The 24715-nt window shown below is 27.1% G+C and overlaps 4 protein-coding genes across 14 annotated transcripts; 1 reads left to right on the top strand and 3 right to left on the bottom strand.

Annotated features, from left to right (window-relative positions):
* Positions 1 to 691: 691 nt before the first annotated feature.
* Dpp10 (Dipeptidyl peptidase 10) lies at positions 692 to 11161 on the bottom strand. Of its 9 annotated transcripts, none has more exons than XM_069126965.1 (17): positions 9273 to 9369; positions 9022 to 9083; positions 6969 to 7127; positions 6111 to 6263; positions 5773 to 5900; positions 5212 to 5423; positions 4970 to 5133; positions 4744 to 4847; positions 3375 to 3495; positions 3054 to 3289; positions 2656 to 2957; positions 2398 to 2567; positions 2174 to 2316; positions 1900 to 2094; positions 1649 to 1809; positions 1335 to 1546; positions 692 to 1231 (listed from the first exon to the last, which is right to left on the bottom strand). In XM_069126965.1, the coding sequence occupies exons 2-17, from the start codon at positions 9052 to 9054 to the stop codon at positions 1088 to 1090; spliced, it is 2637 nt and encodes an 878-aa protein (XP_068983066.1). In that variant the 5' UTR covers positions 9055 to 9083; positions 9273 to 9369; the 3' UTR covers positions 692 to 1087. The 9 variants fall into 9 exon arrangements, with proteins under 9 accessions (XP_068983066.1, XP_068983063.1, XP_068983068.1 ...); XM_069126962.1 differs by having other exon boundaries at positions 6969 to 7130; XM_069126967.1 differs by lacking the exons at positions 9022 to 9083; positions 9273 to 9369 and adding an exon at positions 10875 to 11161.
* Positions 11162 to 11731: 570 nt separating this feature from the next.
* On the top strand, positions 11732 to 23591 carry ZC3H3 (zinc finger CCCH domain-containing protein 3). 3 transcript variants are annotated; one of them, XM_069127629.1, is made up of 8 exons: positions 11732 to 11920; positions 12409 to 13261; positions 13335 to 13423; positions 13505 to 13688; positions 13899 to 14057; positions 14129 to 14324; positions 14858 to 14918; positions 23527 to 23591. In XM_069127629.1, exons 1-8 carry the CDS (start codon positions 11869 to 11871, stop codon positions 23574 to 23576), a joined length of 1644 nt encoding a protein of 547 aa, XP_068983730.1. In that variant the 5' UTR covers positions 11732 to 11868; the 3' UTR covers positions 23577 to 23591. The 3 variants fall into 3 exon arrangements, with proteins under 3 accessions (XP_068983730.1, XP_068983731.1, XP_068983729.1); XM_069127630.1 differs by lacking the exon at positions 23527 to 23591 and adding an exon at positions 15893 to 16155; XM_069127628.1 differs by lacking the exon at positions 23527 to 23591 and having other exon boundaries at positions 14858 to 16155.
* On the bottom strand, positions 15888 to 17409 carry LOC138187151 (LETM1 domain-containing protein 1). The gene is made up of 3 exons (XM_069127637.1): positions 16480 to 17409; positions 16183 to 16332; positions 15888 to 16067 (listed from the first exon to the last, which is right to left on the bottom strand). The coding sequence occupies exons 1-3, from the start codon at positions 17200 to 17202 to the stop codon at positions 15888 to 15890; spliced, it is 1053 nt and encodes a 350-aa protein (XP_068983738.1). The 5' UTR covers positions 17203 to 17409.
* On the bottom strand, positions 17558 to 23305 carry oxt (Xylosyltransferase oxt). The gene is made up of 7 exons (XM_069127627.1): positions 22666 to 23305; positions 22093 to 22562; positions 21842 to 21984; positions 21579 to 21745; positions 21038 to 21419; positions 20013 to 20962; positions 17558 to 19937 (listed from the first exon to the last, which is right to left on the bottom strand). Exons 1-7 carry the CDS (start codon positions 22834 to 22836, stop codon positions 19488 to 19490), a joined length of 2733 nt encoding a protein of 910 aa, XP_068983728.1. The 5' UTR covers positions 22837 to 23305; the 3' UTR covers positions 17558 to 19487.
* Positions 23592 to 24715: the final 1124 nt, after the last annotated feature.

The following is a 24715-nucleotide window of genomic DNA, read 5'->3' on the forward strand; positions in this document are numbered from 1 at the left end:
GAGAAATCACATGAACTTTGAGTGAAACGTTCATTTCTTATGATATAGGAAATTTAAGAAATATGCATTGAGGAATAAACGCGTTGTTTCGCATTTCTTGTACACGCGTGTTATTAACTACAAGAATCTAAATGAAAGAAGGAAAAAGTTACCCTTACATCGAGTGCTTGCCGGTTCATGAATTTTCATCGTTCCTGACAATTTCATATCGTTCAACTCAATGAGGAGAAGTAATTGCCTTTTTACCTCGTTCCAATATTTGTTTCGCAATTACAGCAAATGACCTATGCATACCTTTGATAAAATTATGTGATGTTTAAAATAATCTTTATCTTTTTAGATTTCGTCATAGCAGAAGAACAATCAATATCTAAATGAATAAAAGTCGTTAGTACTCGTAAAATTAATCAAAGTTTAGTTACAATGAATAATGTATGCCTTTGTATTTTCTTCTTTTCACTTACCGTTGGCTCATATTTCATTCTTTTTGCTCATGCTAATATTTAATATAAGTTTTGTATTTATTGCTTGTATTATAAAAGCATCATATTACTAAATAATCAAAGTGAAAATTTTATGAACCTCATAAATAAAAAAAACTATAATTATTTAAAGCACAAGTCGTGGTAATCACAATCTTCAATGAAAAATTGTTTTTAACTAATAATTGTAAAATAAAATCGAAAAACTGTAACGAAACTTTTTAATATTTTAAATTAATCTAATTACATGATATACATACATAAAGAAAACACCAAATAGTCCTATTTAAGTTCACAACAAAAATATTATAACATTTTTAAAACAAAATTATATTTACATGTAATGTATTAATATCTGTTTAATAATGTTAGAATTTATCACTTTCATTCATTTAGATTTGATCTCCAATTTAAAATACAACAAACATAATTTTATGTATTTACACCATTTTCTTATAATATTTAGTTGATATACAAAATAATGCGAAAATATTTTTCTCCTAAAGGTATCAATAAACGGAACACAATTTGGAGATATTTAGGTGTAATTTTTGTGTATAGACTTCCTTCACAAGTAGATCATTTTTAGATCATATTATTTACAACTACAGACAAGCTCCACCACTGATGAGACCAGGTTTTGTATCAGTAGGTACTTGTTTCTGGAAACAATCATCCAAAAATTGAGCCATTGATAAGTAGAGGTGACCTTTCACTCCTGCTAATGTATGACCCACGTCTGGATACACCTGGAAACAAACAATTAATATTGTAAAAAACAGGATGATCTAAAGTTATGTATTCATCGCGTAGAATGGTCGTATGCGTTTGTTAACATCTAAAAATGTCTACCTGTTGTCGGAAAAGTATGTCTTTTTTTGCAAGGTAATGCGTAAGTGCCATGGATTGTTGAAATTGGACGTTATCATCTGCAGTGCCATGCACTAAATAAAACATTTTATTTCGTAAATTTTCCACTTTCTCATACACATCTGACTCGGCGTATCCTTTATAATTTGCTATAACATCTGGTAAACCCATGTATCTTTCAGCATATGCTGAATCTGTTTAAATATAAAAATTAAGTTTCTTAATTAATACGAATAATTTAATATAAATTTAAGAAAATAATAAGAATTCAAAAATATTGAACTCAAATAGTGTACCATGAAGTTTCCATGAAACAATAGGTGCTACACTTATACCACATTCAAAGACATCTTGTCCAGGATGCGCCAACGCAAGGGCAGCTACGAAACCTCCATAACTCCAACCCCAAACAGCCACTCGTTGCTTATCCACGAAATGCAATGAATCCCGCAAATACCTAAAAATTTTGAATAACTTGATAAAATATTAATTTTATTTATACTAGCATTGAGTAATCTAACGTTTTTTCTGAAAAAGTTTTTCTTACTCAGTCACTTCAAGTTGATCAGCAACTTCTACAGAGCCGAGTCTATAATACACTTCGTGAAGAAACTTATAGCCTTGGCCTCCGCTACCTCTCCCATCAATTTGTGCAACAATCATATTTTTTCTACTAGCCAAATAAGTATTCCAATCAATTTTAAACGTTTCTGTCACTAGCTGCGAACCTGGTGCACCATACCTAAAAAAAAAATATTTCTGATCTCATATGCTTTCTTCCTAAAATAATGTTAGAGTTTAATATTGAAGAATATGCTTACACTTGTACAATTAATGGATATCTGGTGATTTCATCTTCTCTTAGTCCAGGTGGTAAATGCAATTTTACTTGTGCATTATATCCACCACTTATTTGAACAGGAAATGTTTTTATTTGTGGGAGTGCAAGTTTAGCAACTCGTTCCTAAAACAAATCTTTAATTTTATATGTGTTTTCGCTATTTTATACTTCAAGTATAAAAGTATAAAAATTATTACAACTTACACGTAATAATGTATTATTCTGTAAGACATAGATAAGACGTGGCATAGGAAAATTAGTTTTATATAAAGTAACAGTGGGTATACCAGGCCCATAACATTCCAAAACAAAATAATCAGTTCCAACTAGTGGGAAAATAGCATTGTGATATTGACAAGGTTGATCGGTAAATTCTGAAAATAAAAGAAATATTATAATATTGTAATTATATAAGTCAATCATTAATTCTTCCTTAAAAGGCGCATATACGTGTATACTTACCTGGCGTAATGTATGCTTTCGCTTTCTGTTTCTTTGTAACATTTTCCTTTGGCTGTCCAACATATTTATCTTGTATACTTTCTGTTTGTGTTTCATAATGATCATGTATGTAATTATTGTCAGACCAAGCACTATGATGACCAGATGAAGCTGTTCTATGTTTATTTCGATTTCCTTCTGATGTTGCTGTACAAGTAACACAAACAGCAGGATGTAGAGACGAACCCACGTGTGGTAACAATGAACTCACATAATAAAGATGCCTTTGTCCTGGTCTCATAGGTGGAATACCTATAAAGTATCTATATAGAGGAAGTAAATTAGATTCAAAGAAAAATATTGTTTGGATATAGTAATGATCAATCAACGTTTAATAAACAATAGAATTTGTTACTTACATGGTATTATTAGGCTGATCCCATGCTACTATTTGTGTAACTTCAAATTTTCCATGAGTAAGTGGAACGACTAATTTTTGGGCAACATTTACCCAAACAATATGTTTGAAATAACCAGTTGGACCATCTTTTATTGGGCTTATAGCAATGTAACTACTGCCATTTGCTGAAAAAATAGGTGACTCTGGAGGAGTATCTACCCAACCACGACCTTCAGCTGCTATCTTTTGAATTTCCTACATGAAATGATAGAAGTAGATTTATAAATGAAATAATTATTTGATAAATAAAATGACAATAACTGGAATAACTGCAATGTACCTGACAATGCCACGATGGGCTCTTGCAAATAGTCACAACAGAAAGATTTTGTGCACGGGTCAACCATGTTATGCAGACTTCCGTTGAAGAAATCCAAGAAGCCGTTGTAAAGTAATGTTCTCTGTTAATGGATATAAATATTGATAATATCTATAGCTAATATTGTGTATAATAATATTTCATAATTAATTTAATTTACTGACTGTTTGATTAAAGCAATTTGCATGATATTTAATAGCAATTAAATCTATAAGAATGCAACTTAATATATTACTACCATTAGCTGATTATATCTATGCAAAATAGTAAAACTTAACTATTTTAATGATAATAAAACACATATGAATTGTTTCTTTAATGACCTAAATTTCCCTGTTGTTTATATTCTTTTAATTATAAAAAGGAAGCTATGTTATATTTTCCAAGATAGCAGAAAGAAATGAAAGCAAATGAAAAAAAAATGTCTATAATGCACACTAAAATAATTCGTGAACTAAAATTGCTAAGCTCAATTAAATAATCATTTATGTGCTAAAACTCAAAATATTTTCTACATATATCACATTAGCGGGATTAAAATGAGATGATTTCTAAGATTAACTCTATGAAAATTAATTCTTCAAGAACTTTCCAAATATTTAAATTATTAATTATAATAGGCACACACAAAAACACTTACAAATGTATATAAATACTATATGATAAATGTGTAAAAAATCCATATATGAATAAAAGTATATGAATAAAATAATAATTTAAAAATGTTTACATGTTCAACAAAATTTTATGAATCATGTCTTGGTACAAAATGATGTAAATTCTGTTAACGCTCGTTTATTATTATTATTTAAAATTATTTTAAAATTAAATGCATAATATTTTTAATGCTTTTTAGTTTAACTAAAAGAAAACGCATCAATGCTAATATTTTACAAAATGGTACAAAAAACATTTGTTTGTCGTAGAAATCGTGAAATTTGCTACACAAATATTAGATCAAAAACATTTTACTTTAAGAAATAAAGCAGAGATTTTCCTACTCAAGTTTATTTTAAACTAAAAAGTATTCTTAAAAGCCAGCTCATTTTAAACCAAGAAACTACTCCTCATGTATATCTTAAAGTATCTTGCCGAAAGAATATGCTTCCTTTTTTGAAGTACCTTGGGAGTGTCACCACAGAAACATCTAAATGTTTCTTGTAAAAAACAACAATCTCTATTCAAATCTCTATTCAAGACATTTTGAATTTTGTTCATTCTTTTTTTTTTTTTTTTTTGTTAAGACGAATAATTACACCTAATGAGGAAAAATTAATAAGAGAAAATTTGTTCAAGCACTCCATACTCCAAACTTTGTAAGTAAACTCACACATGCTCGATGATAGGTGGCGGTTTCACTACCTTCGTATGAATGTTCTTTGGATCTGCCAAGTCTGCTACATAGAGTCGTACCATAGGATTTGGTGTTCCTGGCTATACAATCATGTATGAAATATTTCAATCATATTAGAATATTTTACTTTGCGGTAAATTGATATCATGGGAAAACAAAATTATAATAATTAATTCAAAACAATAAATGAAAATAAAATTACCTTAGGATAACGCAAAGATCGTATATGAGGATACAAAGCTTTGTATCCTTCCCCAAACCAAGATATATGCATTTCGTCAACAAGTGAATCATTGAAGGAGGCATACAGCATCATATGGCCATCTGATGACATCCAAATTGCTTCTGCACGATGTAAAATCTCTTCTACAAACATATGTATAAATATTTATGCGTATAAAATGATTTATCAAACATTCTCCTCAAAAATGTAAATTAAATTACCTTCATATAGCCAGTCAGGCAATCCATTTGACAAAATACCAGGAACTGCTGTATCAGTAACACGATATCCTGTATTACTCTTAGGGCTTGTTATATAATAAATATCATAATCCTGAACCATAACTAAACCATGATCACGTGGAGTCCATTGTGCCAACAAAAGGTAAGGGTGGATATCCTTCTCAGGATGTGGAGTCAATGGTATAATTTCTCTGTAACAATAAAGTGACTAATGTCTAATGTTAATTAATAAACATTACTAATTAAAAGTTCCAATAAAATCCCAATTCTTTAAGTAATTTTCAATTGACAAAATGATTTTTATATTTGTGTAGATATTTAGACATGAATTAATTTTTATTTCTGCAGTAAAGAGTATATTAAAGTCGAAATTTTAGCACTATATATTACATAATATATCGAATTGAGTTTGAATAAAATTTACGTTTATTTAATAATTGAAGAATTTACAAGAATATATACAACTGGAACTTTATTGTATTTTCGCAAGATTCTTGATTATTATAAATTAAAATTATCATCTAAGTCATATTTACTAACCCTGTATTTACGTCATAAATTTTATATTGTGCTAAATACGAGTATCGGAACAGTTTCTTCACATTGTACGCAAGGAGTAAATAATTACGATCCGGTGACAATGAGAACTTGGCGGGATTCAGTCTCCTCTGTATGCAAAATACCTCTTAATGTTCTGTTTTGCTAGAAAGCCTAAGTGTAAATATACAAATATTTTCTAACAAACACAATTTCTTCGTCTATATATAGAAAAATTATATACGTACCTGTTGAGTTTAATACTTTGTTTTATATTACATTATCTTATCAAATTAAAAACACATAAAATTAATTGAAATATTTAAGTAACTTAAACTTACAAAAGTCTCATTGGACATTAAACTGCGGGAAGTGATGTTTTTTGGGGAAACGTGTAATAGCGAAATTCCACCCCATACATCTCGATAGCAAATGTGCTGCCCGCTTACCCATGATCCATTGAAGAAGAGAGGTGTTAATTCTCCAGAGAGTACCTACAAAATATTTATTTTATATTAACATAATTTTTAACTATTTATTTATTATTAATTATTACATAACACTCTTTTTATTAATACAATAATTAGGAGAGTATTCGTTTGAATTTGCTAAAAAATCGAATCGAATTAAATTTGCTAAAGAGTCAAATTTTTTATTTAATCATTGATCTAAGAAGTATTTTATTGAAAGAATATTTTCAAAATACAAACGAAGCCATTTAAATCTGAAGTCAAAGCTTTTTCTTTCCGATTGTTAAATTTTGAAATTAAATTCAAATGTAAGTATGAAATAAATGGTGATGGATTACGTCTACTAATTGAAGAGGTTTTTGAAACAAATTGTTGCTTAATCTTCATATCAAATGTTAAACATCGTCAAAAATCTAATGATTTGTAGTATTATGGATGTAGAACAAGGTGCTAGAGAATATTTTATGCTTGTTTAAAGAATATTCATGAATATTAAGAAACAGCATATGAAATAGCAATAAAGAGACTTATTAATAAGAAAGAATGAATAAAATTGAAGAACTCTTAATAGTATCGCATTAATAATATTAATAGAGGATAAAGAAGATAAATCTTTTGTTCTATGTTTACAGAGAATTGATGCTTTCAATTAAAATTGATACTTTTAAGATGACGATAAAGAAATAATTTTAAAGCTAGAATATTAGAGTCAAAAGTACAAATGTTTACCTCAGAAAGTCTTATTCTAGCACCTCGTACCCTGGGACCCTCATCTGGCGGTGTTAATAAGGCAACCGATGTCACAATTAAAGTCAGGACCGCAACGATCACAAGAAGAGCTATCAAAATGCCACGCCAATTCCTTTGATTTGGATTCGCTGATACAAGCTCCTATCACAAAGGTACTCACTAACGCCAATGCCAAATAATTGTATAATACTATGTACATAGAAAAATTTATTAACTAATTTATTTAAAATATAAGATAATAAAAAATCCTTAAAAAATATCAAAGATAAAAGTATTACATTGTTCCATTCGATTTAGAAAATTACGAAAAAAATAGCGATTTTATAGCAAGCAAAGTAAATAAATTTCTGCGATACATGACAAATTGTAATATAACAAATTTATTAAAATATAAGTTATATATAAATATCTTTGCAATAGTAATAAATTGCTATATAATATATGTATGTATGTAACTAAGGAAGAGAGTAATTGTATAATTAATTAATTGATTAATGTAATTAATTTTAGATTATGTGTATCAGTAGGTCAATGTTAACTTTTTACAGACATTTATGGAGAAGGTAATTATTGATTTTGGAACTTAAGAGTGACTGTTTTTAAATTCTCATTTTTATATAAAAACAAAACTATAGAATTTCATATATTAATGTATTGTTCATTGTGTTGCCAGCGTCATGCTATGAAGCAATTATATTTAATAAAATTATCAAGCTTATTAAAAATATACGTAATTGATATTAAATTGCATTAAATAATAATTTTTATTTCGAAAGCAAGTTCCTAAACATACAATTTAGAAAAAATATTTTTAAAAAACAAAAAAGACAGAGAAAGAGAGAGAGAGAGAGAGAGAGAGAGAGTTAAAATAGTATTGATAATAAAACAAAAGTTGAATAAAGAGGATTGGATGAAATAATAAAAATTACATATTTGATTAAAATCTTTTTATCTAGTTGTAAAAAATATATCGATCATTACAAAAATCGTATTACGATTCATAAGAAACATACAGTAATCCCTACTTGTGTATCCATCGCGGTATCTAATAGCAGTATAAAAATAGTAATTCATTTTTAGATATAAATGGAATGAAAGAGCTCAAAAACTGTTGGATAAAAATAATACTAGTAGCTAAAAATAATAATTTATTCATTTATGTTCCAAAAAATTATTTTTTTTAACACGTATTATGATATTTTTCTCAATATACAGCTTTTAAAAGGAAATAGAACATTCAATTTCTTTGATTACAATTATTATATATTTCCGTCACGACTCTCACTTAATCTCGAGACACTAATATATAACTAATACTAATATGTAGATAATATATAATAAATATCTGACAGTAATTTGTTATAATTAAAGATCTTAAATATAACAATTTCTCTCTTGTTACAAATGAATATGTTAGCAATTTATATTCACCTTACTCTATATATCACTTCTATACAAAGTCGTCAAGAAGGAATAATTTCTTCAAATAAAATGTTAGATGCATACAGTATTATTAAAAAATATAGCAGTACGAATACATTTATAATAAAAAACCGACATACTTAAGTTACAGTTTTTATAAAAACAAAATTTCAAAATTACGATCAATAGATTCTTGCTCTAATTTTCAATATAGCGCTAGTAAAACATATCTCTTCGCGTAAGGCATAAAAAGTATTCTTCTATTAAAATTTTTTATCTAAATGTTCGAGACACATTTATTAACATTAAAGAAGAAAGAACGTGCATTATAAAAAACGTATATCTCTCAAAAAGCTTCATATATAAGTATTACCATTTTAAAGAAATGATTAATGTTTAAGAAAACCATCCAACATGAGGACAAACTTCCATCCTTCAAACACTTTTTATGTCATATAATTATAATAGTATATCTCATTCTAGCAAAGCATTTACACGCAAAGTTTACCAACATCAAGGAGCTTCATAATTTCCACGTCCTCTTAAAACAAAGTGGATGAAAGGAAAACCGAAAACTTCACAGGAAACGCAAGTAAATCGATTTAATTACCTCGTCGTCGTAAATGTTATCGTGATCTGCCATCGGAGAAGGAGATCGATATCCTGATGCTTCTGTTGAATTAAGAAGGCAAACAACAGAAGATCGTGTTAAAGTTTATCCCCTACGAAGCTACGATAAACGCTGTTGTGTAGTCCTTTGGGCAACGTGATACATACAGATGCACACACTGACATATATGTAAAACAAAAGAAACACAACAGCGGAAGAAACGAGGGAAAACGAAGAACGAAAGTAAATACAGTATATGCGTAACAATCCTGCAGCACGTTGCAACCCGCTGACTTCCACCTTCCACCTTGCACCGTGCAAAATGTTCGGTACTGAATTACTGATATGGAGATTGTCCCCGTTGATGCTGGAAGAACGAAGCCTGCGCGTTATTGATGCTGCGCGCTTCTGTCCTTTTCTTTTCTCATTCCTCTATTTTTAAATTAATTTTTGGCGTGAATGGGATCATCGGGTTTCTGTCATTAATAATTACCCGTTCTATCAAAGATACTGCATTCTACGAATGCTCAATTAAAATGTCTTGGATTTATTTCATCTAAATTTGATATTAACAAAGTGACATAAATCAATGTATTTTGATATAGCCATTTTTAAGAATGAAAATAATTCTATTGAATATACTTAAGTTAACAATGTTTGTTTTGTCACATTTTATATTTGGGTATTATGTTAATTTAAGTTATCAGCATAAACTTGATCTGGTTTGATCTACTTTGAAAATATGAAGGTGAATATTGGTTTATAATTTTGTCATAATAATTTCTGTATTCATGAATTTAAATGTAAAAATTTTGATTCCAATATTTTAAAATACTAGTTTTTGTGATGGCACATGATATATTTTTTAATGTATTTTCAAAAATAATAGATACTAAATTATTAAAAATTTCGAATTATAATTGTAAGTGACGATAATAAATATAAATTTTTAACCAATATGAAATCTTCTAGTTTGCAATAAATTTGAAATAACCCTTTTCATTTCCATTTCGTGCATAACACAAATATAAAACGTTTCAAAAACGAATTAGGAACAAACTTGCATGATGAAATATTGTTGTGCGTTGTGCCGTGCTTTCGTAAACGTATACGTACGTATAAGTATATGTTTCATTTTAATAGAGATTAAGTAAAACTGTATATTACACGTATTAATTACAAATATTAGTGATTTGTAAGTAACATGAGATTTAATATTTGGTTTTGTTTTGTTATAAAATTTACAAATAAAATTTATATGAAAGTATACAATTATGCAGTTTAAAAAATTACAATGTTCTAATATCTTCAAATTACTACAATTTATAGCAGATTATTAAAAATTATTTCGTAAAACAAATTTTTTCTTGGTGTCAGATGTTTATATAAATACGATTTTCTATATTTAATTCTATGAATTGCCACTGCTTACTTATTTATTGTTTTCAAAAATTATTGAATATGTAAAGGAACATTTAAAACGTAGTAAATAATTTTTATTCAAATTTATTAAGTACATTTGATAACAAACGTAATATATAATAATTAATGAAATAAGTTCAAAATAAAAAACATACAGGGATACATACATACATATATATAGCTCCCTTTATGTTAACAAACATTAGTTATCATAAATTCTTATTAATATTCATGAGATTACCCATCACAAGATTTATAATACAAGATTTGTATGATTAAAAAAGATATCAATTAAAATGTAAAATGAGTTACTAGCAATTTATTAAAGTGAATGAAGAAAACGTTCGTACAAATTAGACGAAAATATACAATGAAATTCTTTCTGTATAAAGAGCAAAGACAAATACAATTAAGCGCGTCATACTACTAACCTCCATATACGTAAAATAATCTTTCGGTTTTTCTTCATAAAAAAGGTATCTCTTTGAGTACCACAAGTGGATATATATAAGTTTAGTGGTAAGTTACAGACCTTTTATATGCGACCCAGTATATTCATGGACACAGATCAATATCTCCTGCGTTTGCGTGTAAGTTAAGAGAAACATTTATGAAAAAGCGCGAATTATTTAAATAGAAATTATCTAAATTTATTACACGTTCACTGAATAATATTAAAAATTAAAACAACAGGTTCGGGTTCACGTTGAATATAAACACGTATGTAAATTAGGCTATGAGTACCCTATATCCATTAGGTAAACAAAGCTACTGTCAAGTACGCGATGACTGATTGACTATAGACCGGGATGATCTTCACTCCCCATCGCTTAACATTATTTATGAAAGAAAACAAGAAATTATAGTAACGTTGCTAAATAATCTGTGATCGAATGAAAATAGAAGAAACTTCCTCTCTGGTTATTAAACGTACCTACTGTTTTTGTAAATCAGAAGTAATAAAAATGAACATGAAATGCAACTTTCAGATAATTTACAGAATTTAATATTTGTTAACTTGAATTTTTTCTTGATAGTTACATTAATATTATATCCAACCTTTATAAAATCACATATTTTTATTTTTTTAAATTGCAAACATTAAAAATCTGTGGCCATTAAACATTGTTTACATTCTTGATGTAATAATTATAGTCACAAAATCAAAAATTATAAGTTAAAATATCCCGCTATTTAACCATAATAGAAAATAGTTCACTTATCGTGCACATATAGCGCTAGTGCTTGTAATTTTCAGAAAACGACATCTATCTTTAAATAGTTTATTTTTATGGCATAAGGAACATCAACGTATTGTAATTTGTGAAATACATATACTGATTTATAGAATAATCTCTTATGCTGCGAAGTTGTTATCTTTAATCTCTTTCTCTTCATTTATTGAGTAATAAAAAATAACATTTTATGCTACTAAATATGGATGAAAATTTAATCAAGGAAATACACTATTTAACACGTAAGTTTACGATTTTGTACAGTTCTAACTATAGTAGCAAGTAAACTTTTTATCATATTTAAAATAAATTTAACAAAAGATAAAATCATGCTATTAATTATGTCATTTCATTAACCATACTTGTATAAATATTAGGGCGAAATATGGAAACAAAACAAAACAATAATAAGAAACAACAAATTATGAACTTTTCGCTAACAACAAATATTGAAATATTTAAAATGCTTTAACTCATATGCCACAAATTAACGTATCTATATTTTCAATTTTTATAATACTTCTTCATTAATCTCAACATTTATATCATTGTGATTCTAATAATAAATACGTATGTGTAAATTATAATTTATGATCTATAACTTCTATAATATATTAATATAATTCAATAATATATATTATAATTCAACAATATTCTGAATCTACACAGCTGTGCACACACACATGTCGAGCTATTTTGTATTTATATGTTTATGATGTATTATTTTTAGATTTAATAGAAAATCATAAGAAGAAATCATCAGATAAATTGTGCTGTGTGGATAAACCTATTATAAACCAACCTTTGAATTCTGCAAAATCTGAAATAAATTTACTTCATATGTCCCAACAATTGCCCAGAACATCTAGTAGCATGTCATGCAATGTATCAACAAGTACTAATGTATATATTAATCCAAACTTCAATCGCCAAAATTCTGCAATATATGTTAATCCAAAATTACATAAGAGATCTTTAGTACATGTTAATCCAACAATGATGAAAAATATTAATTCCAATGAAGACGTGCAGAGTAATTCTGTAAATATAACAAGTACAAATTCTATACAGAAATCAGTACATGTTAATCCAAAATTAATCAAAAAGTTGTCTTCCTCTGTACAATTTAAACCGGCAGAACATAAAGAAAAAGTAATACAAAATATTATCCATCCTGTTTGTTCAAGATTAAAACTTGTTAAGAATACAAATTCTCCAAAGGTTATTCAGAATCAAAAGAAAGTGAACAATTCTAGTATTGTAGTTTTATCACAAAGAAAACTTTTGCGTGTAAGGCGAGGGTCAAGAAAATCCTTTAGTACTTCTCAAGTAGAACCATGTAAGATCAAAAGAACCTCAAATTCAATAGTAAAAAATGTGAAACCTACACCTCAAAAAGTTATGAAAACAAAGATAACAAATGTTTTGCAACAGTCAATTAATGAAGATATTAACTTAGTGAAATCACCAGTTATAAAACCTAAAATAAATAAATATAGAATAGATCGAACAGCATCAAAAACTACAAATGCAAGAGAACATGCAAGCCTTGGTCAAAAAAAGACTGTATATGTATCTAAAATGTGAGTATAAAAGATATAACATTTTTTTAAACTTTAGATAGCTTCTATAATTTTACAGAAAAAAATTTTACAGAAATAATAAAATGGAACTAATTACGATTGGAGGAATTGTTTATAAATGTTCCAAGAATCATTTAGTACGTAAAAGTTATGGAATAAAAAGTAAGTGATAATACTATATTACATAAAATTGTAGAAACGAATATAGAACAGATTTTTATATTGTCTACATTTCAATTTCAGAAAAACGGGCAATAAATCTTAAAGTTGACAAATTTATAGTAGCTACCAATGGGAAAAAATTATGTAGAGTAAAATCTATGAAAGAAACTTCAAGTAGTTCAAGTAAAAAAATATTGAATTCAACAAATGCAATTAAATCCCCATCTAATATGTCACAAAAAATAAATTATAAAAATAATATAAGGTATTGGTTATCTTTAACTTCATAGTCTTATTTCATTAATTATATCTCTCTTAACATTTAAATTCATATTTCCTTATTGCTTTGTTTATAATTCTATACATATTATATTTTTTGATCTTTTTCATATTAAATTCATTTTTACTACATCATTATATAATATAATACTATTAGAAGCCATATAGTCATTTTGTTAATCTTTTCTCTTTGTAGCAATAAAGTCAAACAGAAGAGTATACAAATATTACGCAACAAAATGCAAAAAAATAACCAACCATGTTTAATATTTCAAAAATTTGGATATTGTTCAAATCATGAAAAAGGGATTTGTGTAAAGCGTCATGACAAGAAACAAATTTCTCTTTGTAAAAAGTAAAGTAACATTTTGTATCTATATGATATATAAAAAAGCACATTGTTTAATAGAGAAAATATCTTTTTAGATTTCTTCAAGGAAATTGTTTGTTGGATAAATGTCCATTATCTCATGATGTAGGTCCAGAAAAAATGCCAACTTGTAAATACTTCTTGGAAGGTTGCTGTACCCGGGATGCTTGCCCTTATCGTCACATCAAAGTTTCTTCCAGTACTCCAATTTGTATAGATTTCTTGCAAGGATATTGTGTCAAAGGTAGTGAGGTAAGTGCGATATTTTTTATTTTTTGAACTAAAATATTTACTCTCTTCTATTAAATCTTTATAACCTTCTTTTTTGTACTTATGTGTACTCATATGTACTAGTATTATAGAAAATTTGTCTCCAAAGGATTAATAAAAGATTAGACAATTTTTATTACTTATATAAATAAAGTGTTATATAAATATTTTTACAGTAATTTTCATAAGTACCTATCAGTAAAATATACTGATATAAATTTATTAAATCTGAATTAAATTTTAATGCAAATTTTAAGTATTTAGAAGAATCTTAGATATCTTTTTAACATATTATAATTTATCTTTTCTACACTTATTTTTTTCTATATTTAATAATAATTTATATGTTTATAGTTTATAAATAATTATTCATTTATTGATTAATTTTTAAATGAAATATTGATATCTTGACAATTAGTTTTATTAGTGAGGAAATGTTTAAGTATATAATTAATATATTAATAACACATACAAGACAATATTTTTCAAAGAGCTGGAAGTTACTTCTTTTACAGTGTAAGCAGCGCCATGAAAATCTATGTCCAGAGTTTGAGAAAACAGAGAAATGCAGTAAAGGTGAGTTTTGTCCTTACCCACATAAAACACAATCATCTTCTAAGAATCAAAACCATTTAAAAAGAAAATACAATATGCATTGCAGTCAAACAGTAACAACTGTTACAAAAGATACTTTATCTGCTGAAAACAGACTTAGATATTATGAACAAGCACCTGCTTTAAATAAATCTCTTGATAAAAAAAAAGAAAACATTATGAGAAAAATTAATCTTATGAAAAATATAGACTCTGTAGTTCGTTCTAATACATTAATTGAAATGTCTAATAATAATACAAATTCGGAAATAAATGAAAATAGTGATGAATTAGAAACCGTTTCTGATCCAAAAGTATTGAAACGTTCTCCAATTGGTGTTCTACCTGCTTATATACCTATTGATTAATGCAAAAGAATGTAATTATTGGTAAAATTCTCTCGATACTTTTTATGGTTTTAGTAATCATTTATTTCAAATGACGTATCATGTTTGTGTGATTTGACAAAATAATTTATCTTCAACAACTGAAAAAATTTATACTTGTAGCTAATAAAAGAATTACATTTGTATTATATTATATTCAGCTATACACAAAAAATGGCAATTATATTTTGTAATGTATACGTAAAATGAAAGTATGTCATCTATGTACAAGTTATAGTCATTTTATTTTATGTACATGTTATTCTTGCTTTGTTTTCCTAAAATAACAATTCTCTTTAAAAAAAAATAAAAGAGAGAGCTATTGCTAGCTATATAAAAAAGAAAATTTTCTGAAAATACGATAAAATATTTATATAATACTATAGAAAATGTACATTTTTGTATTCTTCTGACATAGATATATTTGTACAGTGCATAATGTACAATTTATTTATTTACATATATGCTATACAAACAATTCAAACACAAATATTTAAACTTTATATTATTACAATTCTTATACATTTTTTTACAATAAAAAGAATAAATATTTGATAATGTTGTTTTAAGTGTACAAAAGGATCCAGTTAGTAGGATGATTGTATGCCAGTAGTATTGGGCTATGTAACAACAATGAAACTGTGTTTTCATTGACTGTATTTGATATTATGAACCATTGTTCTAGCCAATTTCTCATACTTTCTAAGGACATAGTTGCAGGACTTACACCCCTAAATGAAAGTGCCTAAAATATTTTATAATTTGAATATATGTAATAAATATAGTATAATATGTAAAGAAATCATTGAATAAATAGTATAAAAAATATCAAAGATATTGGAATATTATTTTATGCACACCCAACGTATTGCATCATTCGACATTGTAGTAGGTCCACCTTCTTTTTGTATTGCTTGATCCATTCGTTTTATTAACATAGCCCGTTCTGTTAATTTTTTTCTTTTAAAAGGTGTCCAAGTAGATATATTATATATACCAAGTAATTCTCTCTAAAATGTAATTCAGCATTATATTAATATTTATAAAAGATTTTACTCTCAAAAAATTGTTATAGATGTGAAATTAATTTACTAAAATATAATTGAATAATATATAAAAACAATATTAATTTAAATTAAATATTAAAGTTAACATACTGTATGTTTTCTTTTAAGACTATTTAATGAATATGGTGGACCCGCAAATAATTCAGAACAGGCAATAATATCTTTCACATTAGGGTGTGTACCACTACCAAGACATGCAATAATACCACTCCATTTTAATTTCAGTGTTTCATTTTTAACATTGTTAAGCTCTGCTTGCATGCACCTAAACAATGGTCTGTTATGTTTTAATCTTTTCTTATGATCCAGTAGCATAAAATCCAGTTTTTGTTGTAACGTCCAATAATGAGAAGTTAAAAGATATCTTGGAAAATAATATGCTAATGGAAAGATGATATAATTTGTAAAAGGAATAGCAGATATTAATAAAACAGGAAATATCTTTATTAAATCTTTACGCATTGTATAGTTCAACCTTAGTTCATCTGCAATTAAATTATCATCTCCATCAATATTTTGCTTTTTCATTACCAGAAGAAATTTTTTTACATCTTGAATAAAATCTTTGGTACCAATACTAAATATACGATATACATGCATCGTCTTTGGAAAATTCTTTTCCAGTACTTGTTCATAATTTTTAATATAATTTATATATTTATCAAACCAATAACTTTTGATGTTAAATATTTTATGTTTTTCTATCTTTTTCCCTTCTTGTATTTGGAATCGCATACAGGTATATGTGAGAGGTAAAAGTTTTTGATTTTGAAAAACATATCTTTGATGATGCATTAGTCTATACATTTTCATGGTTTTATTTATATAACATTACTTGTGGTTATGTTAAATCTTGTTATTTAGTTCCATTTTGAATTGACAATGCTATTATGTCAAATTAAATATATTTAATAAATATTCTGTACAAAGAGGTAATTATACTATTTAGTAATACTATTTATAATTATCATTTGGCATATAATGCTTCTTAATCCCATTAATATTTATACTATTTTCTTTTCATGTAGAAGTATTAAAGAGATATTATACTTGTATGACATAGTATTTATAAAATTTTCTAATTTCAAATAAGGCACACTTTTGTTATTTAAACAATTGTTAATACATTATGTTATGAACATTAAACACTGCAATCACAGAAACTAACTTCTTTGTATTCAGTTTATTAGTCTTATTCGGTATGTTATATCATATCTGAATTTATAATTTATTAAAAACAACTAAACATATAAAACCCACAAATACAAAATACGAGGAGATTGAATTTATAGCGATTTTTAAGAGTTGATGAATTTTTTGAATTTTCAATTCTTAATTATTTATTTTTGCTTGCTACGGTATTAGTGTATTATTGTATATAAAATATTTTAATGGCAGTTATTTTTATAAGACTTATAATTTTTGTATTATATCGACTGGTCACATCTTAAATGTAATATTCCAATATGTTTCTAATTATATTGTATTACACATAATATCATCTGATACCATATACACATTTACTTTACGCATCGTAGAGAGCACATGCACAATGTATAGATTCACAATAATCGATGGCTTGAACGTTCCTTTAGCGGTAAATTTAAAATTAATATTTGTATATCTTTTAATGAGTTTTTACTAAGTGGATAAATACAAAAAGTATTATCTACTAACACATGCATACATTGTAAGCTATATAACTTTATTTTATGTTTACAAAATTTAATATAAATATAATTCTGAACGTACGTAAATGTATTAATAGGAAAAGCAATAACGTAATTTTAAATAACTTTTTCTATTATTAGTCTTACTTAACGTGAATAACAATATTATATATAAAATTATTTATTTATAAATAAAGTATTTTTATAAATAAACATTAACATAATGAAGCAATAAAAAATTGATCAAGTATTATTATAAAATTATTGGGTGTCAGGATGTTTAAAAATATTTAAGAAGAAAAGTTTACTAATTTTATTCAATTTAAAAACTTCCGTTTGGAAATAAAGTATCTTTTGTAGCCAATTTTAGCTAATTAACCATTATTTAATACATTAGTGCAATTCTCGTCATGTCATATCATATAGTTAACTGTAGGACATTGTATTATTTTGATTTCGCACTAATTTAAGTAATAAGACAATTCTTAAATCAGTTCGTCTTTTTGATTTTTATAAATATTTACATTTATAAATGATAGTGGCATAAATATTTTTGTTTAGTTAACCATCATTTATATATTTTAAAAAGATTAACAGATCAATGGTGAACATACATATGCACAGATAAATTGCATAATACACATGTAATAATATCATGTAAAATAAAACATACTCATAAATTGATCTTTTTAGAGAAGAGTACACAACAATAATTAAACTAATGTTTTTAGCTTATTTTTTGTTTAAAAACAGGGGGCATCCTTTAAAATCGTAATGTAAATCACTTCGCAATATACAAGCACAATTATTATTGAAATTTCAACCTTCTATGAATTAACAAAATTGAAGGCACATGTAGCAATATTTTGTAGGAATGTAATTCAAATTTGGTATAAATATGTATATTGAGAAATTATAATTTCTACTTACAGCATATAAAACATAATTCATTAATTTGTAAAATGAAAATCATATGGCAAATAAAGATTAATTACTTTTTCAACAAAAATTCTAAATATTCTATATCTCTGTGTGAAAACAAACTTGAATTTTCTGTATTTCATATAAATTTACCAGAAATGAGAATTAAGGAAAATCTATACACAATATATATATACATTATTATGTGAATATAAATTAACAAAACTTTATAGAAATATATAATAGGAAAAGAGGCATTTTACTATAGTGAAATAATCAGATTACTGAACTTTGGATATCCAAAGAATGACAAAAATTTTCTTATATTAGCTTAACATTTTTTTAATTTCAGGATGTAAAATACTTTTAAAATAGACCATATGAATATGTATAGCATGTATTTGATATAAAAATATCTAAAAAGATTATTAACCTTTACACGTATTTAATAAGTTAAACTTTAAAAATATTGAGAATGGCACATATTTAGTAAACTAATTCATAGTTTTAACATAGGTTATTGATATCAGCCTTTGAATCTGGACTCAATGAGCTCCAGTAAGTATTAATACACTTTTGTAACTTTAATTTAGCATTATTAGCATTACAGATTTTATCAATTTCATAATGTTCCTGTACTAGCTTGTCTATCCATTGATCCAAGTTAGAATTAATTTTAATTTCATTATCTGTCGTATGTGTAGTTCGTTCGTAAAAATTTACAGAATTTAATAAATGTGACCACTTTTTATTCATTTCTTCGGTAATATGATAACTGTTGGCAGATGCATTATTTATTTCTTTAGCTCTCTCTGCATCAATCTTTTTATTTTTCCAATATCCTAAAGGAGTCACCAAAAAATTCATCTTTGTCACTAATAAGGAATCAGCAACTAAGAATAGATGCCAAGTACCCACAACTAGATGTTCATTGAATTGTGGTTTAACATACCCTGTCTGAAAATAACCAAACCGTTAGTTATCTATAGTATATTAAATATAAAACAATAACTAAAAATTTCTTATATTTACTAATGTCGTTTCTTCAAGCTGTATATAATTAACTTCTGCTAATCGGCCATAAGGATCCACCCATAGTATTGACAGATTTTGTGGTATGGTCAGTGTAGTATCAAATTCGTATGATAAAACTGGATATGAATATGGTCCTATACTTCCCATCAAATTTCTAAATGTCTTTTCTTTTTGATCATAATCAGTATTAACAGATAAACTTTGTATCTTTCCCAACCATTCTCTACTAGTAGAAAAATTCTGTCTTAGGTAGATCAAAGCTTCTATTTGTCCCAAATATTCTTGTTGAACAGTTTGTTGTTGTAATGTAGCTTCAGCACGAATTAATATTCCAACAAACTGATTTTGTTTAAAATAGGCAGTTGTTTCCAAAAGACGGATATGTTTGTAATCTATATTCAGTTTACGAAAAATTAATCTTGCTAAGGAATTTGAAACAGTCAATTGTGCATCATCACTCAAAGGACTTAAATCTGCTGCATGGTATAAACTTTGCCAGTACGCGTCGTAACCTTTCGCATTCACAGATTTATTTAAATTCTCAGGGTATAACCATTCTTCTACCCTGTCTATGATTCTTTGGTCAATAATAGATTCAAACTTTCGTGCGAAAAACAAATTGCGATCTATTGTATTGCGAATTCTGCTAAAGTCTTCAAGTTTGAAATCATTTGGACTACAACCACACCAATCCACCACAGCTTTATACTGACATTTACAGCCTAACTTTCTTTTCCAATTAGTAACATGTAAATTATTATCGATGTAAGTATTGCAAAATTTTGAATTACGTAGAACTGTATGAAAAAAGGATTCAGCGGGTAATAAAGTATATTTAAATACTTTTAAGAGATCAGTCACTAATTTATCCGGATTTGGATTAGCAACATACTCTACAAATTCTCTGCTTAAGGCTACCCAGTCACTACCACCATCTATTTGAATACCTATAAAAACATTTTTTGTAATAAGTTGAGAATATTACAAATATTATCAAATATAACGAAAGAAAGAACATTTACCATCTGGTAATTTGCGATCGCCTATTCTCCACATACGAGTGTCACATTCTACAAAAGTCTTATCCAAACCTTGTTTGGTGATAAATCGTTGGACTTCCCTTCCATGAGATTTTACAAAATTCATACCTTTATTCAAGCTAAGAAATTGAGTTAATTGCGCATTGCTTTTTATAGGAAAATCAGATTCTGACAGATTTACAAGAAAATCCCAATGGTGATGATGTGCAAGCATCTGTTGTGCAGATTTTAAAAGAGTCGTTAAAAGACTTGCACCTCCCCAAATGCTTGCATGTCTTAAATTTTCTCCTCTTGCCACCTTAATATTATTAATTTTGCAAGATTTTTCCACTTCTAACATTTCTCGATAAAGATAGTCTTGTCGCTGAAAATAGGAAGTACACGGATTACAACATGTTCTTCTATCATATTAACATGTTCACAACGACATGATCCACCGATGGTGCACGCATGCGTGTATAGTGCGTTACCGGTTGATAATGTTGTCTCAAATATCTTAAAACCAAAAAACTTATATAATTACCGCATCGACATGAATATAAAATAAATGGGAAGGATGATAAAGAATATTGATAAGTCGTTTTACTTGTCGACTGGCTCTGCCATTTACTGTTAATAAATATGCTATTCGAACTGGCTTTTCATTTTCGCCATCTATACTTGTATTTCGAGCTTCTTGTGCTTTAAATTCTATGAAACAAAAGATGAGATTTATTAAAAATCTACATTGTTACAAGCAATAATGAATATATATGCTATAAATATATCAATTCTTTACTTCCTTACTCTGAATTCCAGTCCAAAACACATTAATTGTTAGATATCCACCACAAGAATATTTTGGATTACCAGAACATTTCATATTACAACTAGAATCTGGTAATCGTTTTAGTTGAGATGGATTTTCCATTCCACAAAAGCATTCAACACTAAAATTAAATACCATACATTTTAAATCTTGATGTAGTCAATTCAGAATAGTAACTGATACTTGATATAATTTTTCATTTAATTTCTTAAATATTTGAAAAACTTACGAATACTCAGTACCAGCATACAAATATCCTGACTGAAGACACAAAAAAGCACAGCGTTCTGGAGAATTGTTCCCTTTAAAAACATGGTAATAACCAGAAAGTATTCTTAATGTTTTATCATCTTTAAAACATCCTAAACTGACTGGTTTATCTATAAATCCTGGAGAATGAGGGCACAGAGACTGTATTCTTTCTGGGTATAATAATCCTTGTTGGTTAAGGCACGTCACATTGACAATGCGTTGTTTGCATACTTGACTTTGTGCACGTGTTACAGCACTCACTGCTTCTCTGCCAGTAAATTCACAAGGTGGTGTAAAATTTAATGATTTACGATCTAGTTTTACTCTAGTAGTACGGTTTCGTTGAAATTGTAGAATTTTATTTGAATTACTAATTTTGTCAGGTGGAAGTTTCAATTGACGTAAACCTTTTGGTAAACCTTCATCTTCTGTAGGTTGAGATGAGTCCTATATGCAAAGAAATATATATATAATTGGTATTATAATGTTAATAATGCGACCAAAAAATAATATTTATATTATATATAGTAAAAATCATATTAAAACTTACTTCCCCTGAAGACAGCCGGCTAAATTTTCGATTTCGGATTTCCAAACCGAAGAATATATGAGCTAAATAAATTTGTACACATAGTACAGTAATACCAAATACAAACAGTATTCGATATTTTCGTAAACAACTAGAGGACCGACTTATTGAATGATTTTTTGGTATAACCATCTTTCTTATTTTAATTTATGTCAACTGAATCCTTTGAATTTTGTTGAGTTTTATAACTTTCATAACCCAATTTAATGGGTAATTTTCATAAGACACGAGGAACATGTTTCACTCATACGTTCGATATTATATATAATATTACATCCACTGCATTATATCTTTTATATTTATACTTATATGTAATATACAAATGTATACGGATAATTTAGGCAGTCATAAATTACCAAAAAGACAATAACAAAGTGTAAAATGTATGTTCAATATAGTACTTCAATATAAATATTCGTTTACATTGTTAACACACGTTCAACTTCATTCCACTCTAAATTCTTAATTAAGTGAGGAAATGTAAGCATAAAAGTTTCAAAAAGAAATTATGCGAGGTAACGTTCTTTCAAGTGATATTATTTATTGCTATAAATTAACAAATATATATACATAAAAATCTATACTGCATTACAAAGGTAACTTCATGATAAGCTACATTTAGTTATCAGCATCACAGTATTGCCAGTATTGCCACCATAGTTAATAAATATTCTATTTCCTGTAAAAGATTATCTAGTTGAAATAACTAATTTAATTTAGATATATTTATAATCTCTTCAGAGAAATAGAATCATTGACATAGCTCCAAAATTATACATCTAAGTATTTCAGTATACATTTATGTATTTGTATTGATTATAGAAAAATCATTTTGGGGCAGAAACAACAATCACAATACCACAAGCAGTTAGCATCAGTAGCAACCAAGAGTAACCAGCGACAACATCTTTTTGGAAATGATTATATAGTACAATAAGAAATAAGATTATTTATTGTAAGATAATTATACAAAATGTATTTTGAATGAGTTTTACAATCTTGTTATTTATCCTTTCCCCTATCTAATCCCACAGAAATTCAAAAAAATTAAAAAATGAAGTGGAAAAGTTTCGAGAAGTGATGCTAAATTCCAACAATTATTGAAATGCTGCCACCTCTCTGTTTTCCCGATACAAAATCGCAAAATCGGTTCAAAATTCTGAAATAGGTCTTGTAAATTTCTTGTGTCACCTCCTAGGCTATCCTGTTCTCCCGTTACAAAATTGAGATTCTAATAAAAATTTTCTTCAAGAACTCGAGAATTTCAATTGAAATATGGTGTCATTTCCAAGAATTTCCAAAAAAGTGCTACCTCCTATATATTATGTGTTCTCCTGATAAAAGATTGCTAAGTTGGCGTGTTCGAAAATTTGTTGCTCTTGAATTTTCCCGGAAAATGATTTTCAGGAAATCATTTCTAAGAATTTCGAATGGTTTTGAAATGCTACCTTATTCTCTTAATACTTACCAATATTTATCAATTTTTTCGAACTTTTTCGTCACTTTTTATAACCTATTTCTTAAACTAATGAGAATTGGAAAAGATTTGAGGATGCTATGCAAAATGATATTGTTTTATTCAATTCAATTTGTAAATTTGTAATAATTGTACAATTTTACTATGAGTTCGTAATTTTCTGTATAGTAATTTGTGTAATTGTGTAATTTTACAATAATTTGATACTGTTGCATGACTGATAAAGCTAAAACAACTCTTCTCATAAAAAACTCTTATTAAAAAAGGCGGGAGATAGTCAATAGCGTTACATACTTGCAAATTCGAATCCTGATCCACGAACCGCTCCCTTCTGAAGATTTTGCACCCTTCTACGACTAAATTAGTATAAGAAATACCAGGAGTATTTTATAAAATTTGTATTATATTAATTTAAAAGAGTGAAAATTATAACAAAAACTGATACTGTAATACACATCATTACGTATACATATATATATATATACATTATTATAAAATTTATTTAATTAATAATTATATTCGTATCAAGCATTA

The sequence above is a fragment of the Bombus flavifrons genome, chromosome 14 (genome assembly GCF_040668555.2).
Source record: "Bombus flavifrons isolate JBK064 chromosome 14, iyBomFlav1_principal, whole genome shotgun sequence".
Classification (NCBI taxonomy): Eukaryota; Metazoa; Arthropoda; class Insecta; order Hymenoptera; family Apidae; genus Bombus; species Bombus flavifrons.